Consider the following 17,267-nt stretch of genomic DNA (forward strand, 5'->3'; position numbering starts at 1 on the left):
TCAAATAATAATTATAATTGCTAGGCAACATGGCCATTGATCATGAGGACTTCAAATGATGAGAATTGTGGCCTGACACATCTACTGTAGATGATATAAGGCTGTAATAGAACAAAATACTGTGCAACTGTCTTTAATATTCAATAGCATATAAAAAAAGAACAACAGTACAAAAGTCCAAATAAAAGTTAAATCTGTTCAAAGAACTGTACATTTAATAGATCACACATGAAAGACTATAATAAGAGAGGATTATACCTTGTTCTGAGAGCAGAAACACTTTTCTTCAGAATTTTTTTCCATAATTGGAAGAGCTTGTATTTTACCAATGTGACCGACGGATGGTGATGCTGCAGTAGTTTTCAAGCTTTTCTCCAAAGGATGCTGCAATTATGAATACATATTATCTGGATTAAAATCTAATTCATTAAAATCAAATTATACTATCGATAGCATCTTTTGCATCTGCAGAGAGTACATTTACATGGTGTGAAAAAAAAATAACCTGTGTTGACAGGTTCAGCAACCTGAATTGAAAATAATGCAGTGGAATTATAGTAAATGTTGTTATTATTTTAAATAGCTGTTAGTTTATATTTACCTAATCCATACTTCATAGGTAGAGTGCACTATGTTGCAAGCAATATGCTTAGAACATATACCAATAGAGTAAAGCATCTGAAACAACAGGAGCTCCAGTGTAGATCCTCTTCTTGTGACACTGATGCTCCTCTGTTACAGTGATTTGAACATGTTATTCTTATTATTTGAGTGGCAGACAAATTTCAAGATTCCTTACTAAAGTTTAGGAAGAAGTGCCATAATTATTTCTCCAGATTTTTTTAAATACACTTCTTTCAGCTTGTATTTTTAAGTGGATTATATTTATTTTTAAAATCGATATTTTACTGTGCTACACAAGTTCCCAGAACACTAAAGGTCTGGGTAGAACATAGGTTTTTTTTAAAATATGAATAAAGATTGCATCATCAAAATAATAATAAAAAATCTTTCAAATGATTTTTTTCTCTCTCTTGTTCAATCATGTCCAATTCTCAGAAACTACCCAGAGAAGTCCCTGCAGTTTTCTTGGCAAGATTTTTCAGAAGTGATTTGCTGTTGCCTCTTTCCTAGGGCTGAGAGAAAGTAACCGGGCCAAGATCACTAGCTGGTTTTGTCCCTAAGGCGGGATTAGGTTTTCCAATTTCTACATGATGCCTTAACTACGCCAAATTTCTGTCTTCAAATGATAGGCCAGTGATGGTGAACCTTTTAGAGACTGAGTGCCCAAAAACTAGCCTCACCCCTGCTCCACCCCCTGCCCTGCCCCCACTCTGCCCCCATACCGCCTGCCCGCAGGGCCACTCACCGTCTCCAGGGCCTGCTGCAGATTGCCCAGCAGTGCCATGGCAGCCACGCCCTCTGCCCTGCCCCGCAACATCAACTGTGCACGATGGGGTGTGAGGGCAGAGTCTTGTCTACGCTGCTGGCTGCCATGTCCTTGGCTGCACTGCTCCACATGGGCCACACTTGGGGGAAACTCTTCTTTAGGAGAGCTGCTGGTGAGGAGGGGGTCACGGGGGGAAGCAAGGCTGGGGCAATGGCATGTGTGCCCACAGAGAGGGCTCCGAGTGCCGCCTCTGGCACCCGTGCCATAGGTTCGCCACCACTGTGATAGGCCATACTAATAATGCCATGCAACTTTGTTATATATTGTTACAAAAAAAAGAGAAAACATTTACATTTTTATTTTCCCAACTTACCACATGCTCAGATAATTCACAACAGTTCTCCTGAGGAGCAAGGCTTGGATCGCAGTGTAAGATCAGGCGGCCAAGTTCAATCTATTTAATAAACATGATGATGCTTATCAAGTTGAGAAGTAACAACACTCAAGCTCTGTAGCAGAAATCCATCACATCATTAAATAATTTACCCCACTAAAATGATGGACTTAAATATCTCTAACAGAGTTTTGGATTTTGGCCATGAATTTTTAAACACATTAAAGTTTGACATTTTAAAATACTCAATTTGCATTTGATTAGAATCTGTAACACACAGATTCTAATCAAATCCTACCAAATCAAATTTGAACCCAACGTAGAACCTCTGTATATTCCTTTATAAAAGGAGCTGGATTTATGACAACAGCTACTGAAATTTGATGCATTTCTTTGGTCAGCTCTCTGGCCATTTCAAGGATTTATTTTTACAGATGGAAATTTATCTCTCTCCAAACTACGTTACTTTAAGGCAATAAAACTAGAGTGTTTAACAAATTCCGCTAGCTATGTTATTAATTTATCATTATAAATAATCCTAGGAATAATAAATTAAAACTTAAGTCACAACCTTGCCTTTGGTGGCTGAGGCAGCATCACTGAAGCCAAATAGGCTGGCCTCATGAGATAGTACTATTGCTTATTGCTTTCTTGCCATGAAATAGTCCCAGTTAGGAAATACAGCCACTTGTCTCTCAGCGTTTGATAGAAGACCAGTTGAAACCATTCAGTTGCAACTATAAAAGCACTGCAGGAAGCAGGACAATAGCAAGGGACGATATTCCTTGAAATTTGGTAAAACTCTATTTGTTAAATTGGGGATTTAGGCAAATCTCAGATCCTTTCTCCATTTCTCTTTCCACATACATCCCCAGAATTAACTCAATAGTCCTGTAGAGTTACAAAATTATTTTAATGTATCTATTTTCTTTGGAAATATTTGAAAAAAAAACCCCTCTCTGTTAAGCTCTCTTTACATCCCTTCTTCCAATTGGTTTTGTTTATAATGTAACAATGTAGTCTGGTTTATTATATAGATTTGTTGTATCCTCCCCTTTACTCCATGACTCTGGTTAGCTAGTTCACCTGAATTCAGGAAGTATATATCAATTCATGCTGAATTGATTTAATTTGCCTTTCAATGATGCCATCTCTTAGCACTGTTATGAAAAGGAGCAACATGAGTTGACAGAGGCCTTATCATGTTGTCCAATACTCTGCTTACTAACATATTTAATTAAACTATTCCCAATAGAGGCCTGCTGGAAAATCTCCAGCAAGCAAAGGGCATGATTATTCTAAGTAGTCTGTTCCTCCGGTCTTACCATAAGGAATTCCTCTTGATATTTAAACTAATAATCCTTGCTTTAATTTCACCTATCTGATCCTTGTTCTGCATTGGTTTCAATATGCTTTCTTTTGTATGCGTCAGCCTTTCAGATAAATGTAAATTGCTGTTACATCTTTACCCTTAGTCCTCTCTTTTGAAAGCAAAACATACTCATCTCTTTCAATGTTTCTTTCAAGGAGCCTTTATTATTGTTGTGGTTTGCTTCTATTTCTGTTCTGGCATTTCCATATCCCTTCCAAAGTGCAGTGGCCATTACTGGACACAATATTCTAGGTGTGGTTGAGCCAGCACAGACCACAATGAAACTTATCACCTCCTGTGATTCAGATGTACAGTCTTGTTGCTAAAGGAGCCTAAGATTTTTTTTCAGCTATTTGCCTGTGTTCATCTAAAAAGTCTCCTCAATCTTTTTTACATGTCACTAAACCAGCCTGCCCTATTTGGCTTTTCCTGCCTAGAGTTTTTAGTCTGTTTGTCTGTCTGTCTGTCCATCCATCCATCTGTCCACCCATTTAATAGAAGCATTGTTTTAGATAGGAAAACTGAAAAAAGAAAATACTTAATATACTCTTAATAAAATATTAATTTGAATGTATTTTAGCCTAGGCTTTATACAGAAACATCTGCACAATACAAGAAAGCTTGAACTTTCTATACCTAGAATTGACCTAGGGGCAGTGGTGGGATTCAGCTGGTTCGCACTACTTCGGCAGAACCGGTAGCTAATTTTTTGTTGCCCAGGTCCAGAATGGACTTCTGGAAGCGGCATCCACACAGAGAACTGGTCGTTCACATATTTGAATCCCACCACTGCCTAGGGGGATTGGGAGAAAGATGACTTTTTAAAAATAGCTTTCATTCTAAGAAATAATGTACTATTTTTCATACATAATATCAGGGCTTTTTTTGTCATAGAATGCCCAGAGCGGAGTTCCGGCACCTTTTTTGGATGGAACCTTGTAGGGCAGGCAAGGCAGATTGTATGATGTGTGTGAGTTCCGGCACCTTTTTTTTTTTTTTTTTTTTACAAAAAAAGCACTGCATAGTATACTCTATAAGAATGTGTGTGCTGCAGCAGACTCTTTGCATGCTGTTCTGTGAGACATTTATTTAATCTCTGGAAAAAGCAACCAGATGGAAGGGTCAATGATGACCTTTGAAAGAAAGAAAAGGATTAAGAAATGAAGGAAATGTGACAAAAAACCAGAGGCACTGGGCAAGAACAGTACAGATAAAAAAATGAGGAAAAGATAAATAGATAGGAACATAAAATTGCTATATTTCTCTTCCATGTACTATCGTGAAAATTAACTGAATGGACAATATTGGAAGGGTTCATATAAGTTGGTTACCAAGTTATTAAACAAAAATATTAAATCATCCATCATATATGAAACAACTGAAGTGCTGCAGCTATTTGCTCACACCTATTTTCCTGTGAAGAAAACACAATTTCCTTAAACATAACTAACAATGTATATGGAAAGCACTTTTATCTATCTCACAGTCACTATGCATGTTAAAAAACCTCAGACTACATCAATTAAATCTTTCAACTTTCCTCTTAACATTTTTCTTTATGAGTCATATATGTTCTGTTGTAAAACTATTACTAGAATTATTTCACCTTTATTTTGGGCACAGTTTTTGGTTGATAACATTGCTTTATAAATTAACTGAAATAATAATAATATATATAATGGAATAGAGGTTCATATAAGATGTAGTTTTTAATATTAGATGACACTTTGTTCCAAAGTTTATGAATTTTTATGTATGAGAAAAAATTAATATTATCTTTGTTGGACAAGGTTTTAGTCATCATAAATTGACCAAAAATGCCACATTCTTCCAAAGGCCACATCCTTTCTGGGAACAAATATTCAGGCTTTGATGCTGAATGAAACCAAAGGGCTGAACCCATGTTAGTTACTGCTCAACATTGTTCCAGCAGCAGAAGATCCGGAGGAAAGCTGTTGATTCTTTTGGAGTGATCACAGATTGGAAGAAGGCACAGCTGTTTGGTCAGATGGCAGCAGGCTATCCATCTGGAAAAATGCTGAATAGAAAACCATGGCCTTTATAATGGCCTTGGAAAAAACAAAGTCTCGGAAGAATGCCAGATAAAAAGCAAAATCAGAGATGTTTCTATGGAGCTGAGGAATTAGGACAAAAAGTAAGAAATATTATATCCTAATCCAAGTGGGGAAAAAAACTTAGGAGGTTGGATAATAAAAACATTTTGTCCCTATAAAAATGACAGTCTTCATAAGATACACAGTTCTTTGCCCTGATTAATTGAAGTCATGGCCACTGATTAAAAAAGAAATATAAATAAGGGAATAGCCAGAGGCCCAAAGAGTCTTGATCTTAATTCAGGGAGAATACAGGAGAAAATCTCCTTATTCTAGAAAAGAAAGTTAAGCTGGAAAACAGAGATATGTAAGTTCTTTCAAAAACACTTCATCAGTAGGCTGAAAAAGAAAAAGAAACATCCTCCTAAAAGTAAAATAAGGTAGAGGAGAAAAACAAAATGTGATAAATGTATTACCTTAAGGGATTGAACTGTTACTTGCGAGGAAAGTCCAGAAAATAAGTTTTATTTGATTGCATTGGAAGCCCTAATGAAAAGTTAGGCACTAATGACAAGTTTATAATTCAATCTACTTCATTCCAGAAAAAATACAGGACTAAACTAAAATCTCAAAGTTGGAAAGCAGAGGAAATTGAGCTCTAAGCCTGACCCTGATTAAGTGGAGAGTAGATTGAGGCAGTTCTAAAGGTGGAGATTCTCATGATGGGTGAGGCAAGCCACAATTGTCAAGGTGATTGAAGTGTGACAAAAAAAGCAGATGCTCAAGTTCTTTTTGATCTTTTCCAGAACATAAGATATAGCATAAAAATAAACAAACATAAAAATAGGGGATCTAAATTAAAAAAAAATGAAGGCATCACGAAAGATTGGGGTTGTAACTATTTTATCCTGCTATGAATAGTCCCTGTTACTATTCCATGTAAACAAACAGGGTGGCCAGAGGAAGTACAGAATGTGGATTTGAATGACAGGCCAAGAGAATAATTTGGAAAAGGACACTTTACTGGATATACAAAAAAAACCTGGTTGATGTTTTAAAAATTAAAAGAGAGATGCAAATGATAAGCCAGGGGAATGACCTAGAAAATGTTTTCTTATTGGATCTACATAAGAAGCTTGTTAAAGTCTTGAGTAAATCTGTTCGACAGGATAAAGAAGAATTGAAGAGAAATGAATTTCTATAACAATATTTGATTGAATTAAAAGGAAGGAATATAAAGCTGGTTTATTAGATCAAAGTCAACGTAAGATATTTTTTTCAATGTTCTGGAAAAAAATTAATGGATTTTTGCTGACACCAAGATTGAAAAAAATGATGTTTTATGTATTTGCTTATAAATAAGGTGTGGAATATGGGATGAAAAGTTATCTGTTTAACCTTATGGGGGGTATGAAAATTTATTAAATGTGTTTATACTTGTGACGAAGGTTGAAAGTCATTTCTTTATATATTTCCTTTTTTTCTTTTTCTCTTTTCCTGTATTATTTATTCTTCCTTGCCATTTTCTTCTCTTTTTCTAGATTGTATTAGTTTTTAGCATTGTAAATAAAATTCTTAATAAAAATGCATAAAAATTCTAAAATTATTTTACTTTTAGCACAGTAAAGAATGTGCATTAAAGCGGATGTGTATCCTTAAATGTGTCACGGTATCCTCTTTATTGTAACTCAATTCCTACTACATAAGTGGTTTTCAGAATACTTTAAGTTAAACCTGACCTTTTATTTGATATCTGCAGCACAGAAGAGATAACACTCTAAAAATATTTGCTGCTTTTAGGATTCAGATTTCTTTTCTTTTAGGACTCAGACTTCATTTCTTTTAGGATTCAGACTTCATTTCTAAGGATCTCAGGGCATCAAAATTGAAAAATGTCTGCTTTCTAAACATATGTAAAATGCATATATCTGGATTCAGATATGATATTCTATACGTGCAAGGCTCATTCAATGATGCAATTATTTTTTTCTAGAGAAGGTTCTACATGAAGAAGCAGGAGACAATTTTGGTTTACTCCCAGTTCTCTCCTTCAGTTCCAATGATCTCCAATTATTTTTGAAGGATTCCAAGCTTTCAGAAAAAACATTTTAGGGAGCAGGAAATTATAGGAAGAGGAAAAAAAATTATTTTCCCTTCCTTTTCCAGCAATGTGTCTCATCAACAAAAATGTTCTAATTCATAAGCAGAAATCATTCAAGTTTTTCCAGCTCACCAATTTGATGTTGTTCTATCATCTGTCTGTCTGCCTGCCTGCCTGCCTGCCTGCCTGCCTGCCTGCCTGCCTGCCTGCCTGCCTGCCTGCCTATCTATCTATCTATCTATCTATCTATCTATCTATCTATCTATCTATCTATCTATCTATCTATCTATCTATCTATCTATCTATCTATCTATCTATCATATTAGCCTCTTATAAATTCAGAACAATGAACAAAAACAACATAACAATAACACCCACCACTTCCTTTTCCATAAAAGCAGCATAAAACCACGTAATTTATTAAAACATGGACATGAACACTTACATCCACAGGTTTGCCATCTAAATAATGAGTAGCAATGAGAATCTTTCCCTGAGTGTCAGGGTTGGCTTTTTCCTCAGTCATCCTTTGTTCAATTAAGCTGCAGTCCACATAAAGAGAAATCTTCCTTGATTGTACACTGATGCCAAGCTTATGCCATTGACGGTCAAAGATAGGATAGATTTTGCGGCTTTTAAAGACATAGCGCAGGGAGTTCCGCTGGGTAGATTGCATGACATACTCTATAGCTTTTTTTAAACCATCAACTGAGATGTAAGCCTGAACAAAAATATATACACACACAAATTTCAATGCTTTCAAAATGAAATAAACTGCAATATAGCAAAGAAGAGAATACAATCATAGAAGTCAGTACATGCTGGAAATGTTTGGTATCACATGTCAAGTTCTCCTCAGAAAGTGAAACTTTCTCACCCCCTCCTTCCTGATACAGCCCCTCAGCCCCCTCAAAAGCTCCCCAGAGGAGCAGGGGACTCCACAGTAGCAATAGCAATTTGCATTTACGGACTCTCGGCATGATTTACAATGTCAGCCCATTGCCCCCAACAATCTGGGTTCTCATTTTACCAACCCCAAAAGGATAGAAGACTGAGTCAATCTTGAGCCCCCTCAGGTTCGAACTCCAGACTGTGGGCAGAGTTTACCTACAATACTGCATTCTAACCATTGCACCACCAGGGCTCCAATAAGACATGGGATGGGATGGGATGTATTAAACTACTCAAAATTAAACAATTTTTCAGTTGGTGGCAGTCCAAACTTTCCCTGACAAGTCTAGATGTATCTTTTACTTGTTTAAGCTTTCTGAATCTGTCTCTTGAATATTTTTCCATGCAACCTTGTCATTAAGCATCAAACTCCAACCTTTCACTTACTTTGTCATATTCTACAGGTTTCAATATTCTTCAAACCAAAAGACAAAATGTTAACTTCCCAACACATACCATCCCAAGGTTCCATTACTCCTATGTAAATCATTCTATAATTGCTATTTGAAAAATGACCACTGTGGTATCCAAGCCATATCAGTAGTTGCATAATCTGAGGGGACTATCCAGTGGTGGGATTCAGCCAGTTTGGACCCAGTTCGGCAGAACCAGTAGCTATTTTTTTTTTGTTACCCAGGCCCAGAACGGACTTCCAGAAGCAGCATCCACACAGAGAACCATTTGTTCACGTATTTGAAACCCACCACTGGGACTATCTAGCAATTCACAAAGCTGTAACTATTATTTTATTCGGGATGGAAATAGGAAACGAACGAACAAACACAACTAAAGAAGTAACAATACCAAATAACTGAATTTGTTCTAACCTGTGGCAAATTATGCTGATCTAAAATCTGCAGTAAATACCAGCGTTCTCTTTTGCTGTTTCTTCTGACACGGAATGTGGCTGTTATGAAGTATTCTTCTGGGAACCCATTTGGAAACAATTGCCTAAAGGTTGGGGTGTAGTGGAAGAAATTTTCTTATTAAACCAACTGTGATGATTTTTTATAAAACATGGGAGCAAACAGATGATGAAATACACAGAAATTAATTTGGGGTTCATAGGTACTTGGGCAACTCTATTGTATTCAAAAGACTGTTCCATCTCTTGAGGTTACTATAATCATAATTGTTCAGGTCTAATGCTACCCACAAAACCACACCTTGTTGGAAATCTACTTTTCATCATCTTTATTACATTTCATACATAAGTTACTACTGAAATTACAATTAAATATTGAACCCTTTCCCGTCTTTTTGCCAGAAAAAAATTAAAAAATCCATTCTTCTATCATGAAAGTCAATCTTTTTAATCAGGAAAACCATTGTCACGGGAAAAAGTAATCCTTCTAAAGCTAACTGAAAATTTGCACTAGGTACTAGACACATCCTCCATTTGCATTGTTGCTATGTGCAGGGTAATCCTATAGAAAATATGTTCAAAAATCTCACTGCAGTGCAGGCTTCATTATTTAAGTTTTAAACTAGGCAACATGTTTTAAGCTACATATTGCTTAACCTATGACTTAGAACAGGATAATTTCACAGAACTCATTAAATCTCAAATAAACAAATTATTTATAAAATATGTTATTGTATTTCTCACCAATGAAAGATGACCTGGCAATGGCACAAGTTCAGATCATACTTTTATATGTTGATCCTATTCAGACAATACATTTGGATACGAGGCATGAACTTCCTTTCATATAATCAGGAATTGTAAATGCCCAGAGAGATTAAAAGCATATCCCTATACTTTTAGGCACTGTTTAATAAAGACTGACCTTATGCCTATAAACTGATCTGATGATGCAGAAATGGAGACTCATGCGTAGGGCCAAATTGCTAGTGTTTGAGTAGACATAAATATGTATATTGTGAAAATGGGAAAACAGCACCAGATAAAAGGATGAGAAATTCTTCCATGTCTATAGTTTTATGAAAGTTCTGCCTAAGTGGACACCATTTTATGACTCTTCCAATTTGGGTTTTCAAAGTACTGTTTATATTAAGATGGGTAGTCCAGAAGTGCTGAAATTATGCCTGATCTCTGAGTTTAGAGGATTGCTCATGAAATGGTTACCGAAAGCTCCAAACAGGAAGCTCACATAGTCATGTTTGCTGGCACTAGTTCCTGTCTGTTGCTTCTTCACCACACCCTACCCCGAGGGCTCTTGTCATTCATGGGATAAATAATTAGGCAAGCTGCCCATTCATGCAGCACATTTTCCAGGAGATATTCCTGATCAGCCTGGTGCCCAAGCATAAGACTTACACACGACTCTAAAGTGCAATCTGATAGGCAGTCTTTCACTGGCCTTCTGCCTAAGAATGAATTTCACCCCAGGTGATCTCTGAATATCAAGTTAAGAAATATCCTAGTCAGACCAATAAGTTACACATACAGGTTAATTATAATTTCTGAGGAAGACCACACTTTTTGTATATCATGGCACCTAACTACTATTGAGAAATAAATGCAGATGAAAGGAAGGGAGCAACATTACTATAACCCCCAGAGCAAAGAAAAAGCTACAATCAGAATATATCCTAACAGCACAAATCTCTCTGCTTGTTTAGATACTGTGGACAGTATCTAAAGAGTTCCACAAACTAGAAGCCTGAAGAAATCCTCCATCTTTGAATGACTTAATAATGCACATTATGGTTGTGACAACGGCCACTACTAGCAAACAAATTAAGCAAGGCCTACATTTAAATTTTGTATTATTACAGAGTTTGTCACAATCACATGATACAAAAGTGGAAAGCAAGAAATGTTGAGAAAAAAAAGTATTAGCAAAACATATTCTTTGTGGCTCTCCATCCTGTACTAGAAAAACCTTCTATAAGCCTTGGGTTGAACATGGAAGAAACCGAACAGATAAGCTATTAGTGAACAAGTTTTCTGGGGTGGTTTCTAACTTACTCTACACCTGTTATATTTTGGATTTTTGATGCTCAGTTGGAACCAGGCTGAACAAGGATGTTCTCTCACAGCTGATTTTGGGTTTCCCAGTTGTTTTATTCTACCTACTAATTAGCAATACATGTTATTGATAGTACATACAGTAGCAAATGTTAATTTGGAATTTGATAATTGCCTGCTTTTACTTAACAACATTTATTTATAAAGAGCCGAGGTGGCGCAGCAGTTAGAGTGCAGTACTGCAGGCCACTTTAGCTGACTGTGTTCAGCAGGTCAGCGGTTTAAATCTCACCGGCTCAAGGTTGACTCAGCCTTCCATCCTTCCGGGGTAGGTAAAATGAGGACCCAGATTGTTGGGGGCAATGTAAATATATAGATATACATTGCTTACTGGTGTACACCACTTAGAGAGTGCTTGCACTTAAAGCGGTATATAAGTCTCATAAATAAATAAATAAATAAATAAATTTTCTAGTACACCGCAGATTTTTCTACTGTTGTTGAGAGCATGAGGCAGATTATATATCAAAAGGAGCTATGGCCAATAATCCTTTTGATGCAGTAATTTTCTCTGAGCTAGTCATGGTAAAAATGTCAGTTTTGCAATTAATTATTCCCTACCTGCTGCAGTTATTATAAGCATTCACTTTTTGTCTTAGAAGATAAAATATGAAGCATATCCTCTGAGACAATCATAAAAGACTTGTATAACTTGACACCAATTAATTGGCTGGAGATTTACTTTTCTTTTGATATATACTCTTTCTTCAGGGACCAAACAGATAATCTACACTGTTTGAATCTTTGGCACACAGCAGCTAGGCTACAAGTTACACACATACACACATTGTTTTGATAAAACGTGATAAATCAAAAAAATTGATTTTTGTTCCTAGGCAATCACTTCTTTTAGAACATATATGCATTAAACTTTAAAGCAGAATAGTAGATGCTGAGTAAGCACCACAATGTCACTCATACTTAAAAAAGCAGATTGTTTTATAGATGTATTTTAATTTTGTTTCAAATTTTATTGATTTCATAAGATAGATTTATAAGTCCTCACAGATTACTCATGGACATATTTTTTGTACTAGTCTAGGATTTTAATAAGCTGACTGATTGACTGAATCCAGTACATTTCTCTTGGGTGTAGTATCAGATTTGCCATCTGTGTACAGGTACCAGTAAGAAACAGCACATTTATTTGCTTCAAACTGAAGCAATTTCAGTTTTCATTAGTGATGCTGCCTGGGATAGCCCCAGCCCTGGTTGCATATGAATGTCACATAGAGATAAATGCTGCTAATTGTTTTTTCTTTTTTCTTTTTTAAATGCAATACCAAAGTTGTAGACTTTGGCTTTAATGCCACCAGAGAAACAATTCCTTAGAATTAAAATCAGTGGCCTAAGTCCACGTAAATTTTTGCTATTAACAGTGCACGTTGCACATTAAAACAGTCAATGTTTTAATGCATTTCATTTTTATAGTTTTATAGTTTCAATAGGTTTTTGTATGTTTTTTTTAAACTTCAGATTGAAGCCACTCAGAGTGGGTTGTAAGATAGGAAGCTATAGCGATGTTTTAAATAAATAAATAATGAACAGAAAATATAGCTGGAAGAGGGAAGAACTAGTAGCTCAATGAAGATATGTTCATGGAAATATGGCAAACAGCAGGTTACTCTGGCCAGCTTCTGTATCAGGGGTTACAGAAAGCACTACTCATGCCCTGCACTTTATAGCTGAAGTTACTTGACTTAATAGGTAAGTGAAGCAGGTCCCAGAAATTAAAGCAGGCTACCAATGCTATTCATCTTCCTTTCAGCTTTCCCTAAGTGTTCCAAGCTTTCATGCCCGGCTCTCAATCAAGCCAGCAGAGTCATAACTGAACTATAGGCAAAGTGAGTGGCAGGACTATTTTTGAGAAGCGGTAGGAAGAGGTACCCCTATCAAATTTAGTAAGGCAATCTTTATTTATCTTTCAGATTTTGCTTTAAAAAGCACTGGTGGAAAAAAAAAGCTGCTATTTTTAAATGTTAAGAACACTAATTCTCCCGTGCTGAATGAGACCAAATTAGAGGTTGTGATTAACTTCCGTATTTACATGTATCAATGGGGCCTCTAGGTTGCTGAATGTCTTCCAGGAAAAGAAAGCTGATCCAAGTTACATTTCCTGAGAGTGAAGTGAGAGATGTTTGGCGTTAATGGAAAGACATTTTGTCTTACAGCTGACACCTACCGTCACCTGTCATCTTGCAAATAATTTAACGATCAGTGATTTTGAAACTGTTGGTGCGAAAAAACCTTTGTCCTAAGATGTGAGATGCTGCCTTCAATTCCACCTTCAGTCAGAATTTCAGTGTTTTTTTCCTGTGTAATCTCTAGCCGTCAACCAAGAAAGCTAACTGAAGGGATGCCAGAGTTCTAAAGTCTCCCAATAATCATCCTTTTGCTAATTTTGTCATCAGCATTTAATGGGGGAATAAAAAATTGGCAAACAAATTGTAGAGGTTTAGGGTTTAAAAAAAAAAACTACTTAAAAGGGTTTTTTAAAAAAAGATCAGTGAGTAATTAACAAGCTGCAGCTGCAGCTCTTTACCACCATAGAACATTTCAATGCTTATTCAGTAAGAATCAAGGTTAGCTGTCTGTTACTCAGAATAAAGTTAGAATCCAGAGAAATCATCGTGCAGCTGGTTCAAACACCCCTTGCTTCATTTTTTGAATATTTTAATATTTTTATAATTAACAACTTGACGATCCTTTTATATTGTATTGTATCAGAGTCATCAAGCCACATAGTGATTACACATTTAATAGGAAGCTGGTAGAGTGAATTAGGAGACTCGTGATATTTCTCCAGATTCAAATTGGTAACAAATGAAAAAGAAATCTTGGAAATTAACTTAAAAGGAGCCACATTATATTGTATTTAAAAGAAATGCACTGCTATCCAGTATTGTTCAAGTTTTCATATAAGAATTTATGTTTAAAAGTGAATTTTAGGAGCATGTGTATGGGAAAAAGAAAAATGATTCTGTATTTCTATGATTGTGTTCTAATTTTGTAATAGTGATTTCAAACTCTACAAGCTATACTGGATGTTTTAAAATTCAGTGAAGCTCAAATACAGTTTTCAGATTATTTTCAACATTCCATCTTGCTGGCTGAGAAGTCTTTTTCCAATTCTAAATTCTTACATACTAAAAATTAAAATAAGGTATGAACTGCACTGGTTTAGCCTTTTGAATCTGAAGTCTGCTTTTTACATTTCTCTAGTATCTATAAACTTCAGTCCATAGCTTCTGAATTTCAGTCCAGTAATAGATCCCTCTGCAATGGTTCTAATGCAGTGGTTCTCAACCTGTGGGTCGGGATCCCATTTGGGGTCAAATGACCATTTCATAGGGGTCGCCAAACAATGCAGTCCGCCATTTTTTCCCCTTTTCCTTAGCTGTGCTACTCCCTTTTATTCTATTGGCTTTTGAAAGCCAATAGAATAGACTCTCTTGAATAGAGTCTAATTCTATTGGCTTTCAAAAGCCAATAGGAATTGTCCAGGCTGTCTCTGCCCTGCTGAGCCCGCCAAAAGTCCCATTCTGCAAACGGTGCTGCAAGTTGTCTGCAGCGAAGGCGAGCTGTCTGGAAGTTTCCACCCCTCCCTGCTGAGCAACTACTAAAAATGTAAGTAAAGAGGGGTGGGAGGTGGGAGGCTGGCGGGCGCAGGGAGGGTTGCTGGCGCACGTGGGGCCTGGCGGGTGCCTTACCTCCCTTGGGCAGGGCCAGCTGGTGGCCCAGCCAGTGGTCGGCCTGCACCGTCTCTGCCGCTTGCCAGCTATGCCTCGGCCGGCGCAGGGGGCGGCACCACGCATGCACGGTGCTCCCAGGCAGGGAAAGTCCTCGACTTACGACCGGTTGGGTAGTCCTCAACTTACGACTGGTTGGGGGTCGTGGCATTAAAAAGGTTGAGAACCACTGTTCTAATGGATTTAACTTGCAAGCATAAATCCACATTTAAACAATTTTAAGAGTTCAAATGTGTGAAATCTCTACCTTACCTTCCAGTGAAACACAGTTATGGAATCAGATTCCATACATGCTATTATCCTCCAGAGGGAATGAATTAAATACTTCCTGTCTGATCTAAGATGCTGATTTGGAAGCCTTTGCCCCCACATCCAAACTTATGAAACATAAGACAAGGCAAACGAGGAGCAAAAAAACAATACTATTGCTGCTTCCAGTTGCTAGTGTCAAATTTCTTGGAACATAATGTTGATCTGACACCATAAAACAAGTATATTTAGTCAATTGCATTCAGATAGGAAGCATGCCAATACATTGAATATCCACTATCTTTTAGCCTAGGAACTAATACTGAATTTAACAATTTTAATGAAAAGAAAATTCTATTTAAATTAACAGATTAACTCTTGAGTAAAGTGAAACCTCACTGTAAAAGATTTAATTGGGGAGAGGGAATGACTATTATACATGAATACCAGTATATATGAAAGTACATAATTGCAGTGATTTACGTCATTTATGTTGTAAATTATATTCATCTCTGTGAAAATCTGTAAAGTTACCTGTAAAGGATTATATTTATAATGATATGTGGGAGTGACCTTGAGGAACAGGGTAAAAAGTTGCAATCAAGGAAACTGTCAGATAAAAGGCAGCTCAGCCCACAGCAGAGATGTGGAAAGGGAAAAGTATTTAGCTTTGTGTTGGAAATATTGTAAATTCATAAAGACCTTAGATATAAGTTGAGTATTTATCATGGCTACCGTAGTGTAGCTAATGTGTTGTAATGTGCATTAAGCAAAATGGTTGAATTCAATTCATGCAGTTCTGCTCTGAGAATGGAAAACAAAAAGCAAGCAGGATGGCATTTGTATTTCATGAATAATATAATACAAACATTATTCTTATTTCAAAAGATCCAAGAATTAAAATTGTAATTATGTAGATATGTATTTATTAAAATGGCTAAAAATAATAAATTATATTAATAAATAAAATATTTATTTATTAACATTGTAATTAATTACATGCTTTATAAATTATTACAAAGCATATGATGACATATAAGCAACATAAGCTAATCATGACTTTATAAACTTTAGACTGCATGATAAACAGCTAAACGCAAATAATAATAATAATAATAATAATAATAATAATAATAATAAAGTTGGAAGGGACCTCGGAGGTAATCTAGTCCAACCCCTTCCTCAGGCAGGAAACCCTATACCATTTCAGATGAATGACTGTCCAGTCTCTTCTTAAAAACTTCCAGTGTTGGAGCGTTCACAACTTCTGGAGGCAGGTTGTTCCACTGATTAATTGTTCTAACTATCAGAAAATTTCTCCTTAGTTCTAAGTTGCTTCTCTCCTTTGATTAGTTTCCATCCATTGCTTCTTCTCCTGCCTTCAGATGCTTTGGAGAATAGCCTGACTCCCTCTTCTTTGTGGCAGCCCCTGAGATATTGGAACACTGCTATCATGCCATCCCTCGTCCTTCTCTTCGTTAGACTAGACATACCCAGTTCTAGCAACTGTTCCTTATATGTTTTAGCCTCCAGTCCCCTGATCATCTTTGTTGCTTTTCTCTGTACTCTTTCTAGAGTCTCAACATCTTTTTTACATTGTGGTGACCAAAACTGGATGCAGTATTCCAAGTGTATCCTTACCAAGGCATTGTAAAGTGGTATTGATTCTATCCCTCTGTTAATGTAGCCCTAGCATTGTGTTGGCTTTTTTGGCAGCTGCAGCACACTGCTGGCTCATATTTAAGTGATTGTCCACTAGGACTCCAAGATCCCTCTCACAGTTACTCCTATTGAGCAAGGTACCACCTATACGAGGGGTAGGCAACCTTGGCTCTTTTATGACTCGTGGACTTCAACTCCAGAATTCCTGAGCCAGCCATGCTGGCTCAGGAATTCTGGGAGTTGAAGTCTACGAGCCATAAAAGAGCCAAGGTTGCCTACCCCTGACCTATACTATACCTGTGCATTTGGTTTTTCTTGCCTAAATGTAGAACCTTACCTTTTCACCACTG

General features: G+C 36.6%; 1 protein-coding gene across 1 annotated transcript in view; it reads right to left on the bottom strand.

Annotated features, from left to right (window-relative positions):
- The window catches only part of COL19A1 (collagen type XIX alpha 1 chain), a 183,546-nt gene that overhangs the window by 123,614 nt on the left and 42,665 nt on the right, over positions 1-17,267 (bottom strand). Inside the window, exons 5-8 of the mRNA XM_039346721.1 lie at positions 9,090-9,213; positions 7,757-8,032; positions 1,764-1,844; positions 259-384 (exon numbers count right to left, since the gene is read on the bottom strand). Of these exons, the coding sequence (XP_039202655.1) occupies positions 259-384; positions 1,764-1,844; positions 7,757-8,032; positions 9,090-9,213 (607 nt within the window). The remainder of the gene's footprint in view (positions 1-258; positions 385-1,763; positions 1,845-7,756; positions 8,033-9,089; positions 9,214-17,267) is intronic.

This window comes from Crotalus tigris, unplaced genomic scaffold (assembly GCF_016545835.1).
Source record: "Crotalus tigris isolate CLP2741 ecotype Arizona unplaced genomic scaffold, ASM1654583v1 scf7180000018016.4438896, whole genome shotgun sequence".
NCBI classification, from domain to species: domain Eukaryota; kingdom Metazoa; phylum Chordata; class Lepidosauria; order Squamata; family Viperidae; genus Crotalus; species Crotalus tigris.